Source organism: Conger conger, chromosome 14 (genome assembly GCF_963514075.1).
Source record: "Conger conger chromosome 14, fConCon1.1, whole genome shotgun sequence".
NCBI lineage: Eukaryota > Metazoa > Chordata > Actinopteri > Anguilliformes > Congridae > Conger > Conger conger.
Genome location: NC_083773.1, coordinates 2,389,820 through 2,410,375, shown reverse-complemented (window position 1 = coordinate 2,410,375; position 20,556 = coordinate 2,389,820). Strand labels below are relative to the sequence as shown.

The following is a 20,556-nucleotide window of genomic DNA, read 5'->3' as shown; positions in this document are numbered from 1 at the left end:
AACCCACGCAGACACGGGGAGAACATGCAAACTCCGCCCAGAGAGGCCCCGGCCGACGGGGATTCGAAGCCAGGACCTCCTTGCTGTGAGGCGGCAGTGCTACCCACTGCACCATCCGTGCCGCCCTGCTTTGGAGAATTTGCTTCACTTAATCAGTTCCAGATCATAGCAAGTGTATTGCCATATGTGCTCTGCTTGTGGTCTATGGCAGTAGCACTATAAATGGTACACCAAAATGGTTACAAAATGACTACCTGTTTAAAAATGTAGGTCAAAGACTACTACCTTGCTGAAAAAAAAAAAACAGCTCAAGCTAGGTCTTGAATTAGCTGGTAGCTGGTTTACCAGTTAGACCAGCTCCAAACTCAACATGGTTTAACCAGCTCAAGGTATGTTTTGAAACAGCGAGTAGTTGGTATTTTAAGCTGATCATAGCTGGACTTTACACCAGGGTACAAACCAGACACAATTTCAAATGAAAAACGAATAGCTATGGTTTTCAGTGTACTCACATTCCTAAATTGTTGTGCTGCACTCTCGAAAAGTTCAGTGGAGGCTATACTTTGAATCTTTTCACTCACTTTCTATTGCAGAAACAAGTTGTACTTACCTGATTGTTGATACTATAAATGGCATCCCTCCCTCCTCCTAATGACACTTCATCCTACAAGTAAACAGAGAGTTAAAAGGAGCCAAAGAATCAAGTGATCAATTGCATAATAAAATAATAAATAATCTAATTTCATGTTTGAGTACATCTTGTCGGATGCAGCAAAAACAAATAGCTACAGAAGGATATATTCACAGGATTATCCCTCCCAAAAGTGGAATATATGCAAATACATTTAAAGATATAGTTATCAGGATCAGAAAAGATGAGAATAATCTCATCTGAGAATATAAATGAACATATACAAATAATATACAGATAATTGCAGCTTTCAAATATGGAAACACACACACACATACACACATACACACACACAATCTTTAGCATTTGCGCTGTCTCAGTTAATGGGTGTCCAAAGATAACAAGATCATGCAATTACTCAGTCAATTAGTTAAACTGGGTAATTTCAAGTATAAATTCACTTACTGTTCGATAAACCTTCTCAAGTGAACTGTGCAGCAATAGTCAGAGCTGAAGGAGCACTGGGGTGGAATACTGTGGACACATTAAACCCAACTCGACAGTAAATGTCACAGCACATCCTGGCAAATAGCAATACCCTGAGCAGCTGCATCAGTATTTCATCTTCATAGACCCACATTATTGGATCAAGCGCATCATTTTAATAAAACATGCGTAAGCACTTCTCTATGTTCGTTCCCATTCCATGTTTGGACATGATCTTATCCAGGGAATAGAGGTGCCTTATAATATCATAAACCTTGTATAAAAATAGTTTGCAGCATTTCCCACAGGAACATCTCTAGACCCAGACACATGAATTGTGTAATGTGATGCTGGTGTAGTGTTTTAAGTGTATTTAAATAAAGAAATAAAAAGATTCTATTGAAGCCAATGCTAGCATGAAACAGAATCTGCTGATCTGGCAGTGCATATTATTTATTTACATACACAGTAATACTTTCAAATTTCAAAGCACTGGAAATGATTCAGTCTCCAGCATCCCTAATACACTCCTGATTATTCATTTTCTGTGGCATTTCTCCACAATGTGTAATTATGCAAATAAAAATAAATGGCAAGAGACCACCCTTGCATTTATCACATTTCCAGTGTTTTATGGACCAATTAATCCAAATGTGAGATTTTTGGAACAAAGAGAAAGCAGTGTATACACCACTAAAGCTATGAAAGACTCTTTGAACCGTCTACAACACATCAGTCAAGCATGGTGGAGGATCAGTGCAGTTTTGGGTTGTATGACAAGATTTGGTTGCTGATAAATACAACAAAAAAATTGAATGCATTTGGGATTACTTGGATTGAGGCAGAAGCAGAAAATGCAACCAACATCTAAGACTGAACTTTGGAGATGTTTACAAGAAGGTTTTTCTTTTTTTTTTTTTTTAAAGCAGCAGGTCTCTCAAAAAGAAAGCAAGCTGTGATAAAGGCAAAGGATGGATTAACGCTAAAACAGGGGTGCACAACTCTAATTAACCGCTTTAATAGATCAATCGGGTGCTTAGTAACAACAAAAGCCAGCATACCCAGGCTAAAAACTGGGGGTATGACACATTCTGAAGTTAATAAGGTACATTTTGGAAATGCTGACGTCTGTACTGCTGAGGCCAAGGATTGAACCTACACCCAAGTTTTATTTCATGCAAAAACTCAAAGGCAGGCAAGAGTACTGCAACAGTACACCAGTGACATTTCACTGCTTCTCCAAGGTTAAACTAGGCTCCTCATCCGTGCCAGAATCCATCATACACATGACACAAGAGTGGGAACCGGGGGGGGGGGGGGATCTATGGGGGTCAGTTAATATATGAATATTTAATATATTGTAAAGCCATAGATAAGTTCTGTTAACAAGGCATGTTAAAGTAAGAATGTTTAGATTTATTTCTTGAGGAACAAGATTGATCTTCATTGAGGTGTCATGAGGTGTCATTATTTGTAAATGTTCTGGGAATTGTCACTCCCAGTATTGCTACTTGTAAGCACTGCAAGTGATTATATCAGTTTAATTTAATAATCTCTACACAGCTACACTAAGCTCCCATGTTCTTTATGACAGTTCCACTAAAATGCATATTAGTTCAATCTTTAAAAGTTTAAGGTTATACCATGAAGCCACCCATTAAAAATATTTTAAATGCATAAAAAATCCAAAAGATGAGATTAACTATAATGTAATGTATAATATGTATAATAAAAGAAAGTATATTGTAGCAAGTACAATAAAAAAATAATAATAATAAATTCATACATTTGAAAAGTTTTATACTGTACTGTACTTCAGGACAAAATATATGTTATCATGAATCAAATATTGTGCAGAACAATATGTATTAAAATTATATTTTTTGCTTCCCAGTTTTCTCCGATTCAGGTTCCTATAATTTATTATGAACCCCCATGTAGTATTATTTTCACTAAGAAATACCAATGATTTATCAGAAGATAAAAATAATATCATATCTACTGCTACGGGCACAAGACAGCCAGTAAGGGGAAAGATACATGACCAAATAGAGGGGTTGAGTTCTGCTGAGTGAAGACAAATCCCTCTCTATAAAAGATGCCACCCTCATACCCCCAGGGACTGGCTGGCACCCTGCAAGGTGAGTGAGATTTACTGTGATATTGGAGCAGCTTACAATGTACAGTATGAAGCCCGAAGGGATTGTGTATAAGTTAATTATGTTAAGAGTAATGTCAAATAGAAATAACAAAAACATAAACTGATACAGTATTTGTATCACATGTGTGGTAATTGTATTGAAATTACATAAAGACATAAGCATATCAGCATATTCCTGAGTATCTCAACCATTTTAAAAAGCCAATAGCGGGCCTTCATGTTTTCCCTTGAAATTGAGCAAATTACGAAATAGCGTACATGTAGTTTACATTTAATACTGTATTAATGGAAAACTGTTTTTTTCAGCACTCAAAGACCACCTTTTTCTCTTGGCATTGAAGGAGGTAGGCCTAAACATAAATTGCTTTAACAATCAAAAAGAATAAAGCCTAACAGCACATCTGAAGAATCCCCGACCCCCCACCCCCCCCGTTTTCCTACCTAAATTCACCCAAGATAAAAACAAATTTGTATTTGTATTTGAGCTCAGAGCGCATTTGATAATGAAGAGAGTCATTTATATATTTTTCTACCCAAAACATTTTCAACTTTTTACCAGGTATAGTTGAGCATTTACTGGGTACATATTTAAAAACCACTATGTAACAGGCCATCTTGTTCATTTTGTCTTTGTGACTGAAATCTTTCTAGTTCACTTCGATAAAATGTTGGATTCAGTTGCTTGAACATTTACTTTGTTTCTCCTCAGTAAACTGCCATCATGAGTACAGATGCGGAGATGTCGGTCTTCGGGCCAGCATCCGTTTTCCTCCGGAAGCCTGAGAGGGAGAGAATCGAGGCCCAGAACACACCCTTTGATGCCAAAACGGCCTACTTTGTGGCTGAGCCCAAGGAGATGTACCTCAAGGGGAAACTCGTTAGCAGAGAGGGGGGCAAAGCCACCGTTGAAACTCTGGAAGGGCATCAAGTAAGTAGAGAAAATAATAATAATAATAATAGCTGCGATAAACAGGGTCCAAGCACAGAGTGCAATGCTGGAGAAGGCCAATGACGGCTAAATTAATTATGGAGCTACAGCAACCCCTAGTGCCCCCTTGGCAAGCCATGGCTTACAATTCTGACTTAGCATTGCATGCTAATTTTCATATGAAAATATGATTGGCTATCATTTTGAAACTTTTCCTTCGCAATTTAGATAGCCGGTTAAACAAAGTGTTCTTGTTCCAAATGGCATATTGATTGGACTTACGCTTCATGTGAAGATTTTTACATTGTATTTTTTCCAAAATAAAAATGCTAAATTACCAATTATTTTATAGCGGCCACTATAAAAATTCTCAAACTATTGAGTACATTAAAGTTTTGTATTGTTCATTGCCTTCGATGTAGAAAATGATCAAGGCTGAATGAGCTGTCTGGAATTAATTACAGCTGTTTAAATGGAGCCCACATGGGTCAATTTCAGTAGCCATTCAGTTTTTGATGGATTAACAATTTCTTCACAATCTACTTCGGGAATAGGCCACAGCTGATAGCCACCAAATCTGACATCAATCAGATGTACGTTTTATCAGAAGAAAGATTTTTTTTTTAGCATTTCATTGTCTAAAATATTGGTTCAAAAGTTATGGCTTTTCAAATTTTTCCATTTTCAAACGTGCTCTATAAAGCCACTACTAGGCCAACTGGTGCCATATTCTAATAGCCCTCAAATGCACATATTCGTAACATGCCTAGCAAGTTGCAAGAGTTTTCACCAGACCGTTTGGGAGATATAAGCATTCAAAGCGGGCGGAAAATAATTATAATTATAAATAGGGCTCCAAGCACATAGTGCTTGATAATAGTAGTAATAATAATAATAATAATAATAATATTAATAACCACTTCAATTTTCTATTTCACAGAAACTAACAGTCAAGGAGGATGACATCCACCCAATGAATCCTCCCAAATACGACAAGATTGAGGACATGGCCATGATGACCCACCTCAATGAGCCCTGTGTGCTGTATAACCTCAAAGAGCGCTATGCAGCATGGATGATCTATGTGAGTTTTCCTCAAAAACACTTTAATACATTTACAAAATGCAAAGAAATGAATGTGTTCCTGCACATAATGTATCTACTGTCACTGTTTCAGACCTACTCTGGGCTGTTCTGCGTCACTGTGAATCCCTACAAGTGGCTCCCAGTGTACGATTCTGTTGTTGTGGAAGCATACAGAGGCAAAAAGAGAATTGAAGCCCCACCCCACATCTTCTCCATCTCTGACAATGCCTATCAGTTCATGCTCACAGGTACGAATATCTTCTGGTACACATTTTCAAGTTACTCTAAAATACAGGTTTACAGTAGTAGATACTCAGTTAGGTACACCTGTAAACCAGCTTGTTAATGCAAATATTTAATCAGTTAATGATATGGCAGCATCTAAATGCAAAATAGCATGCAGCCATGGCCAAGAGGTTCAGCTGTTTCTCAGACCAAATGTTAGAATGGGGAGGAAATCTAAGTGACTTTACAAACAACTTTGGTGCTGCAGGACAGATTAACTGAATATGGGAATGATTTATTGGCACCCAAAACAAATGTTTCTGGGGCGGCCTGTAGTGTAGTGGTTAAGGTAAATGACTGGGACACGCAAGGTGGGTGGTTCAATTCCTGGTGTAGCCACAATAAGATCTGCACAGCCGTTGGGCCCTTGAGCAAGGCCCTTAACCCTGCATTGCTCCAGGGGGAGGACTGTCTCCTGCTTGGTCTAACTGTATGTCGCTCTGGATAAGAGCGTCTGACAAATGCCAATAATGTTTCCAAATGTAGAATCCTGCTGAGAAAGGAATCAATCTCACCAGCTGAACAGTACCAGCCATGTGAATACAAATAGCCTCAATCATGTGTATTGATTGCAAACAGGGTGGGATGGGATTAAAAAGAAAGGGTAATCTGTTGTTGAGTAAGGTCCGTCTCATTTGAAAAGAAAAAGGATAAGAATGAAAGAAGTGTATCAATATAACAAATTTCCAATCTTTCCTGTTGCAGATCGTGAGAACCAGTCCGTTCTGATTACGTATGTACCCCATACAGTACATTTCCAAAACCATGATTAAAAGAAAGCTAAAATTAAATGTTTGTAAAAATGAAAAGCAATGTTCTTTCTGTTCTTCCACAGCGGAGAATCTGGTGCAGGGAAAACTGTGAACACAAAACGTGTCATCCAGTACTTCGCGACAATCGCAGTGGCTGGAGGAAAGAAAGCTGAGCAATCAGCTAGCAAAATGCAGGTCAGAGGGAGTCTCTAGAAATGTGCAAATATCTTGGGAACATTAACTGTTGTTGCACATTTCTGAAGTGTCTGGTGTCTCCTGTAGGGATCACTGGAGGATCAAATCATTGCAGCGAACCCCCTGCTGGAGGCTTATGGTAATGCCAAGACCGTGAGGAATGACAACTCCTCCCGTTTTGTAAGTTTGAAGATATATTTAAAGTTCAAACTTCCTTACATTAACAGTACTGAAATAATGCGGCATTTAATCCCAAAATTTCATTTTGTTAATTTTTCAGGGAAAGTTCATCAGAATCCACTTTGGTACAACAGGCAAACTGGCTTCTGCTGATATTGAAACCTGTAAGTCTCTACCTGACACACTGTATCAATTTAGCAAGGGATTCTACTGTAAAAACCTTTTTATGAAAATGCAATTTTCTTCCCACAGATTTGCTGGAAAAGTCAAGAGTAACATTCCAGCTGTCAGCTGAGCGCAGCTACCACATCTTCTACCAGCTTATGACAGGCCACAAACCTGAACTGCTAGGTGTGAAATCTGTCATTCTGCAACAGATTTAATTCTGTGAATAACACTTGCAATTTTCAGTATAACTGATTATTGTTTATTACAGAGGGTCTACTCATTACCACCAACCCATATGATTACCCCATGATCAGCCAAGGTGAAATCACTGTCAAAAGTATAGATGACGTGGAGGAGTTCATTGCCACAGATGTAAGTGATTTTTCTTCACCAAATCAATTACAAAAAGTGCTGCTTTATACCAGTATTTCTGAAGCAACAAAGTTGCTATACAGGACTTTGCAGTACACTGTAATCGTTCACCCTGACTTCCCAGCAGCCTGACTGGCTAGCAGATACCCCTTCAAACATTAATTCTTGCATTGTCACCGGAGAAAATCTTGACTACATATTTTAATTCCATGTGAAAACAGGTTGTCGTGAATTCCAACTGATAATTTTGTTTTGCTTTCTTCCTCACTCATTATTTGTCCTGAATATTGTCTTGAAAATTAATTCAGGTGTTAGTGTATTTCCTTAGAAACCCAGCAATTATTGTGAATTCAAGAATGACCCATGACACTTGTGACACTTGAAGAATAAAGCTTAAATGATGATGTTGAGCAAATCCAGGCTGAAAACTCTGATGAATTCTGATGAACATTTTTTGTTTTCATTGTAGACTGCCATTGATATCTTGGGCTTCACTGGTGATGAGAAGTTGGGCATCTACAAGCTGACTGGTGCTTGTTTGCATCACGGGAACATGAAGTTTAAGCAAAAGCAGCGCGAGGAGCAGGCTGAACCAGATGGCACTGAGGGTAAGTGCAACACATTGGCTCCGTTAATGCACCAACGTCAAAGTAGCTAAGAGGATTATGCAATGGTTACGCTGATTACATTTTTTGTGGTTGACTACGATTTTAACATGTAGAATCACACCTTGATTCTCTTCATTTCAGTGGCAGATAAAATTTCTTACCTCATGGGCCTGAACTCAGCTGACCTGCTGAAATGTCTGTGCTACCCCAGAGTGAAGGTCGGAAATGAGTTTGTGACCAAGGGACAGACTGTACCACAGGTAATGTATCTCAATGAAAAATATTTTTGTATAATACTCAAATATTATAATACACTATACAATTTGCTGAATAGTGATTCATCAGTACTGAAACAATAGTGAAATATACAGAATATAACACATTCAAATATGGCATTTATCTCTTTTTCTCATTACACTAATAGGTCCACAACTCTGTTAATGCTCTGTGCAAATCTGTCTATGAGAAAATGTTCTTGTGGATGGTCATTCGCATCAATGAGATGTTGGACACAAAGCAACAGAGAAATTACTTCATTGGTGTCCTGGATATCGCTGGATTTGAAATCTTTGATGTGAGTGGCGGTGCCCCGTCATATTATCACAAATTCTTGTACATGAAATATCACAATATGAGGGCCTTAATCAAATTTCACTAAAGTTTGTATCTTCTCAAAAATTCAGTTCAACAGCTTGGAGCAGCTGTGTATCAACTTCACCAATGAGAAACTGCAACAGTTTTTCAACCACCACATGTTTGTGCTGGAACAAGAGGAGTACAAGAAAGAGGGAATTGATTGGGAGTTCATTGATTTTGGTATGGACTTGGCTGCCTGCATTGAGCTTATTGAGAAGGTATGTGAGATGCCCTTTATTATCGACAGACACAAACATGTTCTGTTACCCCTGATGTCTCCTCATGGAAATATTTTTGCCTTCACCAGCCAATGGGCATCTTCTCCATCCTTGAAGAGGAGTGCATGTTCCCCAAGGCTTCTGACACAACCTTTAAGAACAAGCTCTATGACCAACATCTGGGCAAAACCAACGCGTTCCAGAAGCCCAAACCTGCCAAAGGAAAGGCTGAGGCCCACTTCGCCCTGGTTCACTATGCTGGCACTGTGGACTACAACATCAACGGCTGGCTGGACAAGAACAAGGACCCTCTGAACGACTCTGTAGTACAGCTGTACCAGAAGTCCTCAGTCAAACTGCTGTGTCACCTGTATGCAACCCACGGTGCAGCTGATGGTAAGGCTGTGCTGATTGATTTTACGAAAATAGTCTTCATTGTAAGTCACAATCTAAAAAAAGGTTGATCAGAATAAATCTCTCAAAAATAGCAAAGACACTCAATTTGACAGGAAATGCGAAAATAGAAATCATAGTTCCTTATCAAAAGCTGTTTCCAAGCAGGTAACTAAAAGTGATTTTTCTTAACTTTTCTTGATTTTTCTTCAAAATAGTATTAAAACCAACTGTTTCATTTGTCATGTACAAACAGAAGCTGCAAAGGGTGGCAAAAAGGCTGGCAAGAAGAAGGGTGGCTCCTTCCAGACTGTGTCTGCTCTCTTCAGGGTAAGGGAGGAATGCAAGTGAAACTATACTGTTATCCAAGAATAGTTGGCAGTGATATCACTGTGTCTGTGTAATATTACCATAATGTGTACATGTGATGTTCACATAATAGATTGATTGATTTAATGTAACAAAGTGTTGTACAGCTTCCTATTTCTATATTTTGCCTCCTCCCCTCTCACAGGAGAACTTGGGCAAGCTGATGACCAACCTGAGGAGCACACATCCTCACTTTGTGCGTTGCTTGATTCCTAATGAATCAAAGACACCTGGTAAGGACTATACTTAAGGCCCCATAAGCTCAACTTGTCAAAAAAGAATCCAAGAAACAGAATAGTATAAATCCTTGTAGCAGTAACTACATTGTAGTGTTGTGAGACACAATATCTTGCATTTACAGTATCATTGTATATATTATGATGATTGATGAATTATAAACATATTTTCTTGTTTTCTAGGTCTGATGGAGAACTTCTTGGTTATCCACCAGCTGAGGTGTAATGGTGTGCTGGAAGGCATCAGAATCTGCAGAAAGGGCTTCCCCAGCAGAATTCTCTATGGTGACTTCAAGCAGAGGTAAGTTAGGCACCTCGTTAAAACATGAGTATATAGACCACAGTGTTGCTATAATTTAATGTAGTTATTGTCCACAATAATCCATGACTGACTATCAATCAAGCACACTTCATAGCAATGTCTCCAGTTAAAAACGGCAGTATTTTCTTTTAGATACAAGGTACTGAATGCCAGTGTCATCCCTGAGGGACAGTTCATTGACAACAAGAAAGCTTCTGAGAAGCTCCTGGGCTCCATTGATGTGGACCACACTCAGTACAAGTTTGGCCACACCAAGGTAAGATAACTGAAAGGCCTGAATTGCATTTCTGTAAATGATAATGAGCTTAAAATGTAAATGATCCTTACCAGAGGAGCAAAGGGGCAGATTTGGGTATAGTAGTTTCAGTTTTTGTACTTTTAAACTTGTGATGATTAAAAGTTTCTTAAATATTGTTTTAATTGTTGCTATGGTATCAGAGATACAAATCGCTCCATGCCTGAGCATATATGGTACAAAAATGCATGACACCTCCCTGTGGTGTTATACATTCTTGAATATGCATGGCACGTTGTAGTTTATATCTCTCTCACACACACATACACACACACACACACACACAGAGTATATACTGTTAATTTATGAGTTTGTTCCTTCATCATATGATGGACGTTAAGTCTTATTATTCACTGAATGATTTCCATGATTTCCTCCAGGTGTTCTTCAAAGCTGGTCTGCTGGGTACCCTGGAGGAGATGCGTGATGAGAAACTGGCAACGCTGGTGACCATGACTCAGGCCCTCAGCCGTGGCTACCTCATGAGAAGAGAGTTTGTCAAAATGATGGAAAGGAGGTACATGTTATGTAACCCATTTCAGGGGGTTCATCATATAAAAAGACTTTTCTAATGTTTCTGTGTACTACTACATGACGTTCTGTAAACATTGAATTATAACAGTATCTGCTATCAACCAAATACTTCATTTCAAGTAAACAATTCTGCTGTATTTTTCAGAAATACTTCACTTTGATCATGTTTTACACAGAGAGTCCATTTACTCCATCCAATACAACATGCGCTCATTCATGAATGTGAAACACTGGCCATGGATGAAGCTCTACTTCAAGATCAAGCCACTTCTCAAGAGTGCTGAAGCTGAGAAGGAGATGTCCAACATGAAGGAAGAGTTCACTAAGTGCAAAGAGGATCTGGCAAAGGCATTAGCCAAGAAGAAGGAGCTTGAGGAGAAAATGGTCTCTCTGCTGCAGGAAAAGAATGACCTGCAGTTGGCTGTCGCATCTGTAAGTTGGCCATGTAATTCACCTATTGTCATAACAGTTATCACAAATTGCTTCCTGCTTAAGAATTTCATGAAATGTTGAATTTATTCAAGGAAAGTGAGGGCCTTGCTGATGCAGAGGAAAGATGTGAGGGACTCATCAAAGCGAAGATCCAGTTTGAAGCAAAACTCAAAGAGACAAATGAGAGACTGGAGGATGAGGAGGAAAGCAATGCTGAGCTCACGGCCAAGAAGAGGAAACTGGAGGATGAATGCTCTGAGCTGAAGAAAGACATTGATGACTTAGAGCTCACCTTGGCCAAAGTGGAGAAGGAGAAACATGCCACAGAAAACAAGGTTCACAATTCATCAATATAGTGCTTGTGTGTTTCTGTTTTTGGAGGGATGTGACATCTCTCTTACACGGTGTGACATGAATCCCTTTAGGTGAAGAACCTGACTGAAGAGATGGCCTCTCAGGATGAGACTATTGCCAAGCTATCAAAAGAGAAGAAAGCCCTCCAAGAGGCACATCAGCAGACCCTGGATGATCTCCAGGCAGAGGAGGACAAAGTCAACACTCTGACCAAAGCAAAGACCAAGCTTGAGCAGCAAGTAGATGATGTAAGTAAAACATGAGGGCTCTTGACCAAAAGGTAAAACCTTGGGAACAGAAACCAGAATTATATAGTGGCGAGAACATGATTATGTATAATGCCTATGGCTTTTAACAGATTTTTTTTACCTGTATTCCCTACAATAGCTGGAAGGCTCTCTGGAACAGGAGAAGAAGCTTCGCATGGACCTTGAGAGAGCCAAGAGAAAGCTTGAAGGTGATCTGAAACTGGCGCAGGAATCCATAATGGATCTGGAGAATGAAAAGCAGCAGTCAGATGAAAAGATCAAGAAGTAAGGGAGGATTCAAATCAATACAATGACTGAAAATGTTATTATAAAGATTCTTATTTTTTCATGGTGTTCTCTCCACAGGAAGGACTTTGAGATGAGCCAGCTTCTCAGCAAGATTGAGGATGAACAAACTTTGGGTGCTCAGCTTCAGAAAAAGATTAAAGAACTCCAGGTACTCTGTCAAAGCCTCCAATGTTCATGTATTACACATGACAAAAGTTCCATGTATATCCTAACCCCTTTTTCTATTGTGTGCCACAGGCTCGTATTGAGGAGTTGGAGGAAGAAATCGAGGCTGAGCGTGCTGCTCGGGCCAAGGTTGAGAAGCAGAGGGCTGATCTCTCCAGGGAACTTGAGGAGATCAGTGAGAGGCTAGAAGAAGCAGGTGGTGCCACATCTGCTCAGATTGAGATGAACAAGAAGCGTGAAGCTGAGTTCCAGAAGTTGCGCCGTGATCTTGAAGAGTCCACCCTGCAACATGAAGCCACCGCTTCCGCCCTCCGCAAGAAGCAGGCCGACAGCGTGGCAGAGCTGGGAGAACAAATCGACAATCTTCAGCGCGTCAAGCAGAAACTGGAGAAGGAGAAGAGTGAATACAAAATGGAGATTGATGACCTCTCCAGTAACATGGAGGCTGTTGCTAAATCAAAGGTAAAGAGAAGGTTTACGCACATAACTTCAGACGTGTATGGTTTCTTTCACCAAACATGATGGGTTTTAAAGAAACTTTTTTCTAACAGGGCAACCTTGAGAAAATGTGCCGTACCCTTGAAGATCAACTGAGTGAACTGAAAACCAAGAGCGATGAGCATTTACGCCAGCTGAATGACACAAGCGCACACAAAGCAAGACTTCATACTGAAAATGGTACATATATCAAATATAGATTTTTGATTTCAAAATGTGAAATAAAAATATGATGGAGATTCACAATACTTTGGTTTACTCAGGTGAATTGAGTCGCCAGTTAGAGGAGAAGGAAGCTCTTGTTTCCCAGCTGACAAGAAGCAAACAAGCCTACACACAGCAGATTGAGGAGCTCAAGAGGCACATTGAAGAGGAGGTCAAGGTAACAGACTTATCAAACATAACAGTATTTCACAGCTTAATTAACCAACAAGGGCTTGGAAGGCATAAACATGAACTGTACTCTTAATTCCACAGCATTCTCTAATACATCTATTCATTCATTCTAACCTTTGCTTTGACTTTAAGGCCAAGAACGCCCTGGCCCACGGTTTGCAGTCAGCCCGCCATGACTGTGACATGCTGAGGGAGCAGTATGAGGAGGAGCAGGAGGCCAAGGCTGAGCTGCAGCGTGGAATGTCCAAGGCCAACAGTGAGGTGGCTCAGTGGAGATCCAAATATGAGACTGATGCCATCCAGCGCACTGAGGAGCTGGAGGAGGCCAAGTAACTAAACAGTTTTATATTATAGAACCACTGCATATCACACAATCAGAAAGAGTCTTGCAAACCAAATGAAATGCCACTCTTTACAGGAAGAAGCTTGCACAGCGTCTGCAGGAGGCAGAGGAGTCCATTGAGGCTGTCAACTCCAAGTGTGCCTCTCTGGAGAAGACCAAGCAGAGGCTGCAGGGTGAAGTGGAGGATCTCATGATTGATGTGGAGAGAGCAAATGCCCTGGCTGCCAACCTTGACAAGAAACAGAGGAACTTCGATAAGGTAAATCTAACCAAAGCTGGGCTCATTAACAACTGTGTTGTATGTCACTATCAGGTTCAAAATGAAGGCCAGCTGGAAGTGGTATTAATGGCTGCGTTTTGTCTTTCATTCAGGTTCTGGCCGAATGGAAACAGAAGTTTGAGGAAGGCCAGGCCGAGTTGGAGGGAGCGCTGAAAGAGGCCCGTTCTCTTAGCACTGAGCTCTTCAAGATGAAGAACTCCTATGAAGAGGCTCTGGACCAACTGGAGACACTGAAGAGAGAGAACAAAAATCTGCAGCGTATGTGCATGTGATATTTTATTTGAGAATCATACTCAACACAACCTTAGTAAACACATGCAATAACCATAGTTACTACAATCATTAAATTGTTTTCAATTGTCATTCCAGAGGAGATTTCCGACCTGACTGAACAGATTGGAGAGAGCGGAAAGACCATTCATGAGCTGGAAAAGGCTAAGAAGACTGTGGAGACTGAGAAAGCAGAAATCCAGACAGCCCTAGAAGAGGCAGAGGTAATCACACCCTAACAAATTTCATACATGTAATGCAATGTAGCTTCAGTTTCAATTTTATATTTTCTGGTTTGCTACATTGACATTGTTTTGTTTTATCGGAATGTGTTTTTTAAGTCTGTTATAATAGAGAATTATTATTTTATATTGGGCAATGAAAGTGTTTCATAAAATTCAATAATTGATCATATTTGTTGCTTACTTGAACCCTTTTAACAAATATACATTTTCTCAATTGCTTCTCAATTACTGCAAAACGCATTCTTTCTCACAATTTTACAGGGAGCACTGGAGCATGAGGAGTCCAAGATTCTCAGGATACAGCTTGAGCTCAATCAGGTCAAGGGTGAAATTGACAGGAAGTTATCAGAGAAGGATGAGGAGATGGAGCAGATCAAGAGGAACAGCCAGAGGGTGATTGAGGCCATGCAGACCACCCTTGATGCTGAGGTGAGGAGCAGGAATGATGCCCTGAGAATCAAGAAGAAGATGGAGGGAGACCTCAATGAGATGGAGATTCAGCTGAGCCATGCCAACCGCCAGGCAGCTGAAGCCCAGAAGCAACTGAGGAATGTCCAAGGACAGCTCAAGGTATGTTTCTAAAATACCTGTGCTCAGCTCCAACATGTTCAGGCTTTCATACACAATTCACTTGAATAATCTCTCTGTCAGGATGCCCAACTGCACCTGGATGATGCGATCAGAGGACAGGAGGACATGAAGGAACAGGTTGCCATGGTGGAGCGCAGGAACAACCTGATGCTGGCTGAGATTGAAGAACTGAGGGTTGCTCTGGAACAGACAGAGAGGGGCCGCAAAGTGGCCGAGCAGGAGCTGATCGATGCAAGTGAGCGCGTGGGACTACTGCACTCCCAAGTGAGTCAATGAGGCATTCCTTTATTATTTTAATTGAATCATTCCTTTCTCATTTTACCGGACAATAGGGCGAATTACACCATAATTGCATGCCAACCTAAAAATATCCCATTGTGTCCAGAACACCAGCCTTATCAACACCAAGAAGAAGCTGGAAGCTGACCTTGTCCAGATTCAAGGTGAAGTTGATGACACCATCCAGGAAGCAAGAAATGCTGAGGAGAAAGCCAAGAAGGCCATCACAGATGTGAGTGCTACTCATATCAGTTTTACCTGTATTATATTAGCTCGTTTTTTAATGGGGTAATACATTAAATTTGATTTGCATAAGGGAGCAATAACTGTGCAGGAAAACTCTACTGTACTACTAGCCTAAACCTACCCATCTATGAGCTTTGGCTGCCAAAAATAACATTGACCTTAAGTTGAAAATGATTTGTATAGAAAACCTGTGACTAAACTGTATAAAACTGCAGGCCGCCATGATGGCAGAGGAGCTGAAGAAGGAGCAGGACACCAGCGCTCATCTGGAGAGGATGAAGAAGAACCTGGAGATTACAGTCAAGGACCTGCAGCACCGTCTGGATGAGGCTGAGAATCTGGCCATGAAGGGCGGAAAGAAACAGCTCCAGAAACTGGAAGCAAGGGTAAGTTACCAGCGGCAACTTCAGTCATCCAAATCAAAGTGCTCACTTTGGAAATTGCAAGCACAGCATTAAGAGAATCAAAGTTACACAACATAATTCACATGCAATTATGAATTACTTCAGGTCAAAAGCTTTAAGCCTACAGATTTGAAAAATAAAGATAAGTACCTATTTTAAAATGTACTTGTCAAATGACAATAATACAGTTATCTCCTGTTTGTAATAAAAAATGTTGCATATATGATTAAAACACCAGTGTGTTCTGGCTATTCTGTACATAGTTATAGTTACACATTTATTTTGACATTTTTGGATTCAAGGTGCGCGAGCTAGAATCTGAAGTTGAGGCTGAACAGAGACGTGGAGCCGAAGCCGTCAAAGGTGTCCGTAAATATGAGAGGAGAGTCAAGGAGCTCACCTACCAGGTATGGTTTCATGCATATTAACCCAAAACAGTGGACAAAACAACAACCAGGCATGCTACCTCTTCTGAACCTACTTTACCCTCTGCAGACTGAGGAGGACAAGAAGAATGTCCACAGACTGCAGGACCTGGTGGACAAACTGCAGCTCAAAGTGAAGTCCTACAAGAGGCAGGCTGAGGAATCTGTAAGTCAAATGCTCAATATCCAATACCAGAGGGAATGTATTTTTGAGATGGGATGAAAGCTTACATTTTAGAAATATCAGAGGGAACAGACATGGGACATGAGATGGGATGCAGATAGCATCTGTTAAGCAGCCAGCTACCTCAACAAAATGTTTTGTTGACCAACTAGTAAAATATAGGCTCTCAGATTGCTGCATCTATGTTGGACTTGCACTGCTAACCTGAATTATTAATGCATAAGGTCACTGCACTGCTTTCACTGCGGTGCACTTGCAAATCTTACCTTAGGTCTCATTACAAGAGAAAAAAATCATTTGTAACTGAAATAATGTTTGTAAGTGAAGGGTTTGGAAGAGCAGTTATCACATCCTTCAATTGAGTCTAGTGGGAGTTTTGTCAAGTCAAATGTGCAAACTTGCTTGGGGCCAACGCTATAACAGCATCCAAGACTGGCTGGATGAAACATGTTCTATTTTTAGTGCAGGGGTTGAGAACATGTAGTTCAGTTATTTCTGATTCATTGGCAATTTATTATTTTTCCTGCACTGTGTGCAAGGAACCAATGTTTGGAATTCAGTATTAGCTGTTCAATCTTATTGTTCCTTTCACACGCTCTGATTTTTCTACTCTCGAGATCCAGGGGATCATTTCCACAAGGCTTTTGCCTCATTCCACAATTATCATGAGCTGTGCCCATAAACCTTTGTCACACAACTCCCTAAACTGTCACTCCACAGCAGCATAATGATTGAGGTAGTAGATAAGGCACCACATAGAAAAATATGAACTGTCCCATCTTGTTTTGCTTAGTTTGGTTGGGGGTTTTATTGGTAGCTCTAAACCTTGCTACTTGCTGAAAGCTAATGTGATCTGTTCAACAAGTACACAAGACTAAAAGCAGAAAAATAGTAGCATGATTGACAATTAAATTAAAAAGGTAAAAAAATTGACCTAACCTAAACCTGACAGCTGTATGAAAACATTTACTCTGCAATACTTTGACTGGTGAAATGTCTTGCTCACTCACAGGAGGAACAAGCCAACACCCACCTGTCCAGGTACAGGAAGGTGCAGCACGAGATGGAGGAAGCGCAGGAGCGTGCCGACATCGCTGAGTCCCAGGTCAACAAGCTGAGAGCCAAGAGCCGTGACGTCGGCAAGGTAGGTTACCACTCAAAATCGGTTAATTTAAACCCATATAGCTTACTGTATGAAAACTACTGCCAATGAACTGGATCTGTAAATGATGACTATGAGGATCTAAATGCACTGTTCTTTTTTTTTTTTTAGGTGAAAGAAGCCGAATAAGGAATGAAACCCAGATGAGACGCAGTAACAAGCACTCATACAATATGTGAAATGTCTTGTGAAATGTTCTCATTTAAGCTGTAAATCAATAAAGTTGAGCATCTCTTCCGCATTTCTGGTACTCTGTATTTTTCACTCAAAGAACTTGTTTGGGATCTCATTAGAACTTCAAATTCCGTGAAGAATTCTTCTTGCCCGTGCCACACTGGTTTTACCTCATAAACTGGGCTATCCTCCCCTTTTTGCGTCACGACAATGTATACCTTTTCTTCCCAGTAGGAACACAATTTCCCAGGTCCTCCACGTTCTGACATATTCCTCACCTGGACCCTGTCACCAGCCATAAGGACAGGACTTGGTCTTTTGTGGTCATAATATGCTTTACCTCTTGCCGCGGATTTCTGGATCGACCTGGATGCAATGTCATATGCCTCCCTCATCTGTTGCTGCCACCTCTTGGCATACACCTGGTGTGTTTTTGCCTCCTCTTTCTTTAGAGCAAAAATTACATCAATTGGTAAGCAAGGTGCACTTCCAAATCACAGATAAAAAGGTGCATTGGCAAAAAACCAGTGGCGTCGCTTGTTGTGCAACTGTAGGCATGAATGACTCAAATATTCACTCCAATTTGTTTTCTTTTCTCATTCAAGCATTTTCAATGTTGACAACAGGGTCCTATTAAACCTCTCTGCAGGATTTCCCTGTGGGTGGTAGGGAGTCATTTTGGAATTTCCCATTCCTGTGTACTTTGGCTAATTTCTGAACAACTGGTTCTCAAATTCTTTTCCTTGATCATGGTGAATTTTGTGAGGAAATCCCAATTTTGAAGCAAACAGACTTTGGTTATGAAATGTTCAATGTCTCCGCAGTCCACCCCTAAGTGTCCCATTTCCGAATGAAGATGCTTGTAAAAAAGTTCCTTGTACTGTTCGGGCAGCACTATCTGGGTGCCAGTGGCTGTTTTCCGATTAAGCAGACCCTCCTGAGATATATAAAGCTTGTTCCACTCGGGTAACAGCGGTTTCATTTTTGCAGTTTCCTGACTCATTGTTTTTCTGTCTTGTTTCTCACCAGTCTGCTTAAGTTGTAACAGCCTAGTTATGGTGTTATCTTGAAGCTGAGCTTGTTCCAGTTGGTGTTACTTGCACCTTTGTTCTACTCTCTGGCTCCCCAATAAATTATTGGACTGCCGGATTCATAGTAATGGCTGAAATCCAATCAATGTTATGTTGTTTCTGTGTCGTTCAAACTTTCCATGTAGCCAATGTCATCTTGGTTTCTTGCAAATGCACCAGATTCTTCCCTAAGCTTTGTCTTCAAAATAGCCTGTTGTTCAGCTGTCAAATGTTGCAATGTTGGTTAACTGGTGGGTCCCATAGCACCTTTAACAATTGACTTACATTTGAGCCTGACTTAAGTGAGGGCCTCTGCTGAACAGCAGCTATCCTGGCAGTCTTTCGCTGATGCTCCGCTGCATTGACAGGGTAAAAGTCCTTCACTGTCTGCAAACAGCCAACAACGATTCTGCTTGATGGGGGATATCATGGTTAGTTGCGTTATTCACACCGCTATTAACTTTCTAGGACGTTTTTTCCCTGATCTTTACGAGCTGACATGGTATTGTCAACCCTTCAACCCATGAAATTCCCTCATCTGGCTCAAACGACACCAATCCTCCAGGCCCTGTAAAATCACTCCACACAGAGCAACAAATCACTTTCATCTGATCACTTGGAACAATGATGTCAGTTTTTCCTGTTTTCACAAGGTAGGTATGGTTGTCCTCAGTACTGATTTGAATTAGGTTCATCAATGTCTCAGTTTTCCCTTTTCCAAGCCTTAATGAGTTCCTCAGTAGAGGCACAGTGTCCATAAACTCATTCCGGTTGGCATTGTCATTACTTTTGATGATCTCTTCAACTGCATTAAACCCGATGATGGGCCTTTCAATCAGGTCTGTTCCAACTAAGATCGGCACAACCAATTCAGTACTACCAGCCCTTTTAGTCTTTGGGTCTATCAACAATGGTGTTTTACGGGGGCTTCTTGCTGATAGCTTAGCTTCCATTAAACGCCATTTTAAAGCATATGAGCTTATAGCTGAGCATCCTATAATTTGCTGCACTTCATTATACGTTTTCCCCTCTCCAATCAACTTTTTAATCAAATGACGTTGTTCATCCGAGCAATGTTTGGAATGGCCCATTTTACCTAGCAATTCAGAAGGAAAAATATTTTATAACAATGTGCGAAACATTTGCTTCCCTTCCTCCTTAATAAAGGACAATTAATGACACCTATTTTTTTCACAGAAATAATGAATTCTCTAATTAAACTCCACACTGCTATTACTTTGAACATATCCCTTTCAATGAATGAGTCAATTTATCAGGACCTACAGTAAAACCAGACTGTCACAGTATAGTGTATTAAAGTCAGCAAAGACAGCCCAATGGGAAAAGCTAAATGCTTTGGAGAATTCCATCCATCCATCCATTATCTGAACCCGCTTATCCTGAACAGGGTCGCAGGGGGGCTGGAGCCTATCCCAGCATACATTGGGCGAAAGCCAGGAATACACCCTGGACAGGTCGCCAGTCCATCGCAAGGCACACACACCATTCACTCACACCTACGGGCAATTTAGACTCTCCAATCAGCCTAACATGCATGTCTTTGGACTGTGGGAGGAAACCGGAGTACCCGGAGGAAACCCACGCAGACACGGGGAGAACATGCAA

At 40.6% G+C, this 20,556-nt stretch overlaps 1 protein-coding gene and 1 long non-coding RNA gene across 23 annotated transcripts in view; one reads left to right on the top strand and one right to left on the bottom strand.

Moving 5' to 3' along the window:
* LOC133109589 (uncharacterized) overlaps window positions 1–20,556 on the bottom strand; it is a 187,890-nt gene that overhangs the window by 142,699 nt on the left and 24,635 nt on the right. For all 22 annotated transcript variants that reach the window (XR_009704752.1, XR_009704740.1, XR_009704742.1 and 19 more), the window contains exons 3-4: window positions 1,097–1,165; window positions 611–664 (exon numbers count right to left, since the gene is read on the bottom strand). This is a non-coding gene — a long non-coding RNA (uncharacterized LOC133109589). The remainder of the gene's footprint in view (window positions 1–610; window positions 665–1,096; window positions 1,166–20,556) is intronic.
* LOC133109564 (myosin heavy chain, fast skeletal muscle-like) lies at window positions 3,585–17,927 on the top strand. Its single transcript, XM_061218935.1, has 40 exons — window positions 3,585–3,622; window positions 3,988–4,206; window positions 5,147–5,290; window positions 5,384–5,540; window positions 6,283–6,310; window positions 6,413–6,524; window positions 6,612–6,704; window positions 6,805–6,868; window positions 6,957–7,055; window positions 7,141–7,244; window positions 7,714–7,852; window positions 7,994–8,112; window positions 8,277–8,426; window positions 8,536–8,706; window positions 8,796–9,102; window positions 9,356–9,429; window positions 9,614–9,701; window positions 9,888–10,005; window positions 10,159–10,282; window positions 10,702–10,838; window positions 11,032–11,287; window positions 11,380–11,622; window positions 11,713–11,889; window positions 12,029–12,174; window positions 12,256–12,346; window positions 12,436–12,825; window positions 12,915–13,041; window positions 13,125–13,243; window positions 13,390–13,586; window positions 13,676–13,859; window positions 13,973–14,138; window positions 14,250–14,374; window positions 14,657–14,965; window positions 15,047–15,250; window positions 15,372–15,497; window positions 15,727–15,897; window positions 16,218–16,322; window positions 16,411–16,506; window positions 17,537–17,668; window positions 17,798–17,927. Exons 2-40 carry the CDS (start codon window positions 4,000–4,002, stop codon window positions 17,813–17,815), a joined length of 5,817 nt encoding a protein of 1,938 aa, XP_061074919.1. The 5' UTR covers window positions 3,585–3,622; window positions 3,988–3,999; the 3' UTR covers window positions 17,816–17,927.

What these genes read in the sequence shown, in the direction of transcription:
- LOC133109564 (XM_061218935.1), top strand. Translation starts at nt 4,000, where the DNA reads ATGAGTACAGATGCGGAGATGTCGGTCTTCGGGCCAGCATCCGTTTTC. An exon ending in AGGGACAGACTGTACCACAG is followed by an intron (nt 8,113 to 8,276) that starts GTAATGTATCTC and finishes TTACACTAATAG; the next exon opens with GTCCACAACTCTGTTAATGC. An exon ending in ACAAGTTTGGCCACACCAAG is followed by an intron (nt 10,283 to 10,701) that starts GTAAGATAACTG and finishes GATTTCCTCCAG; the next exon opens with GTGTTCTTCAAAGCTGGTCT.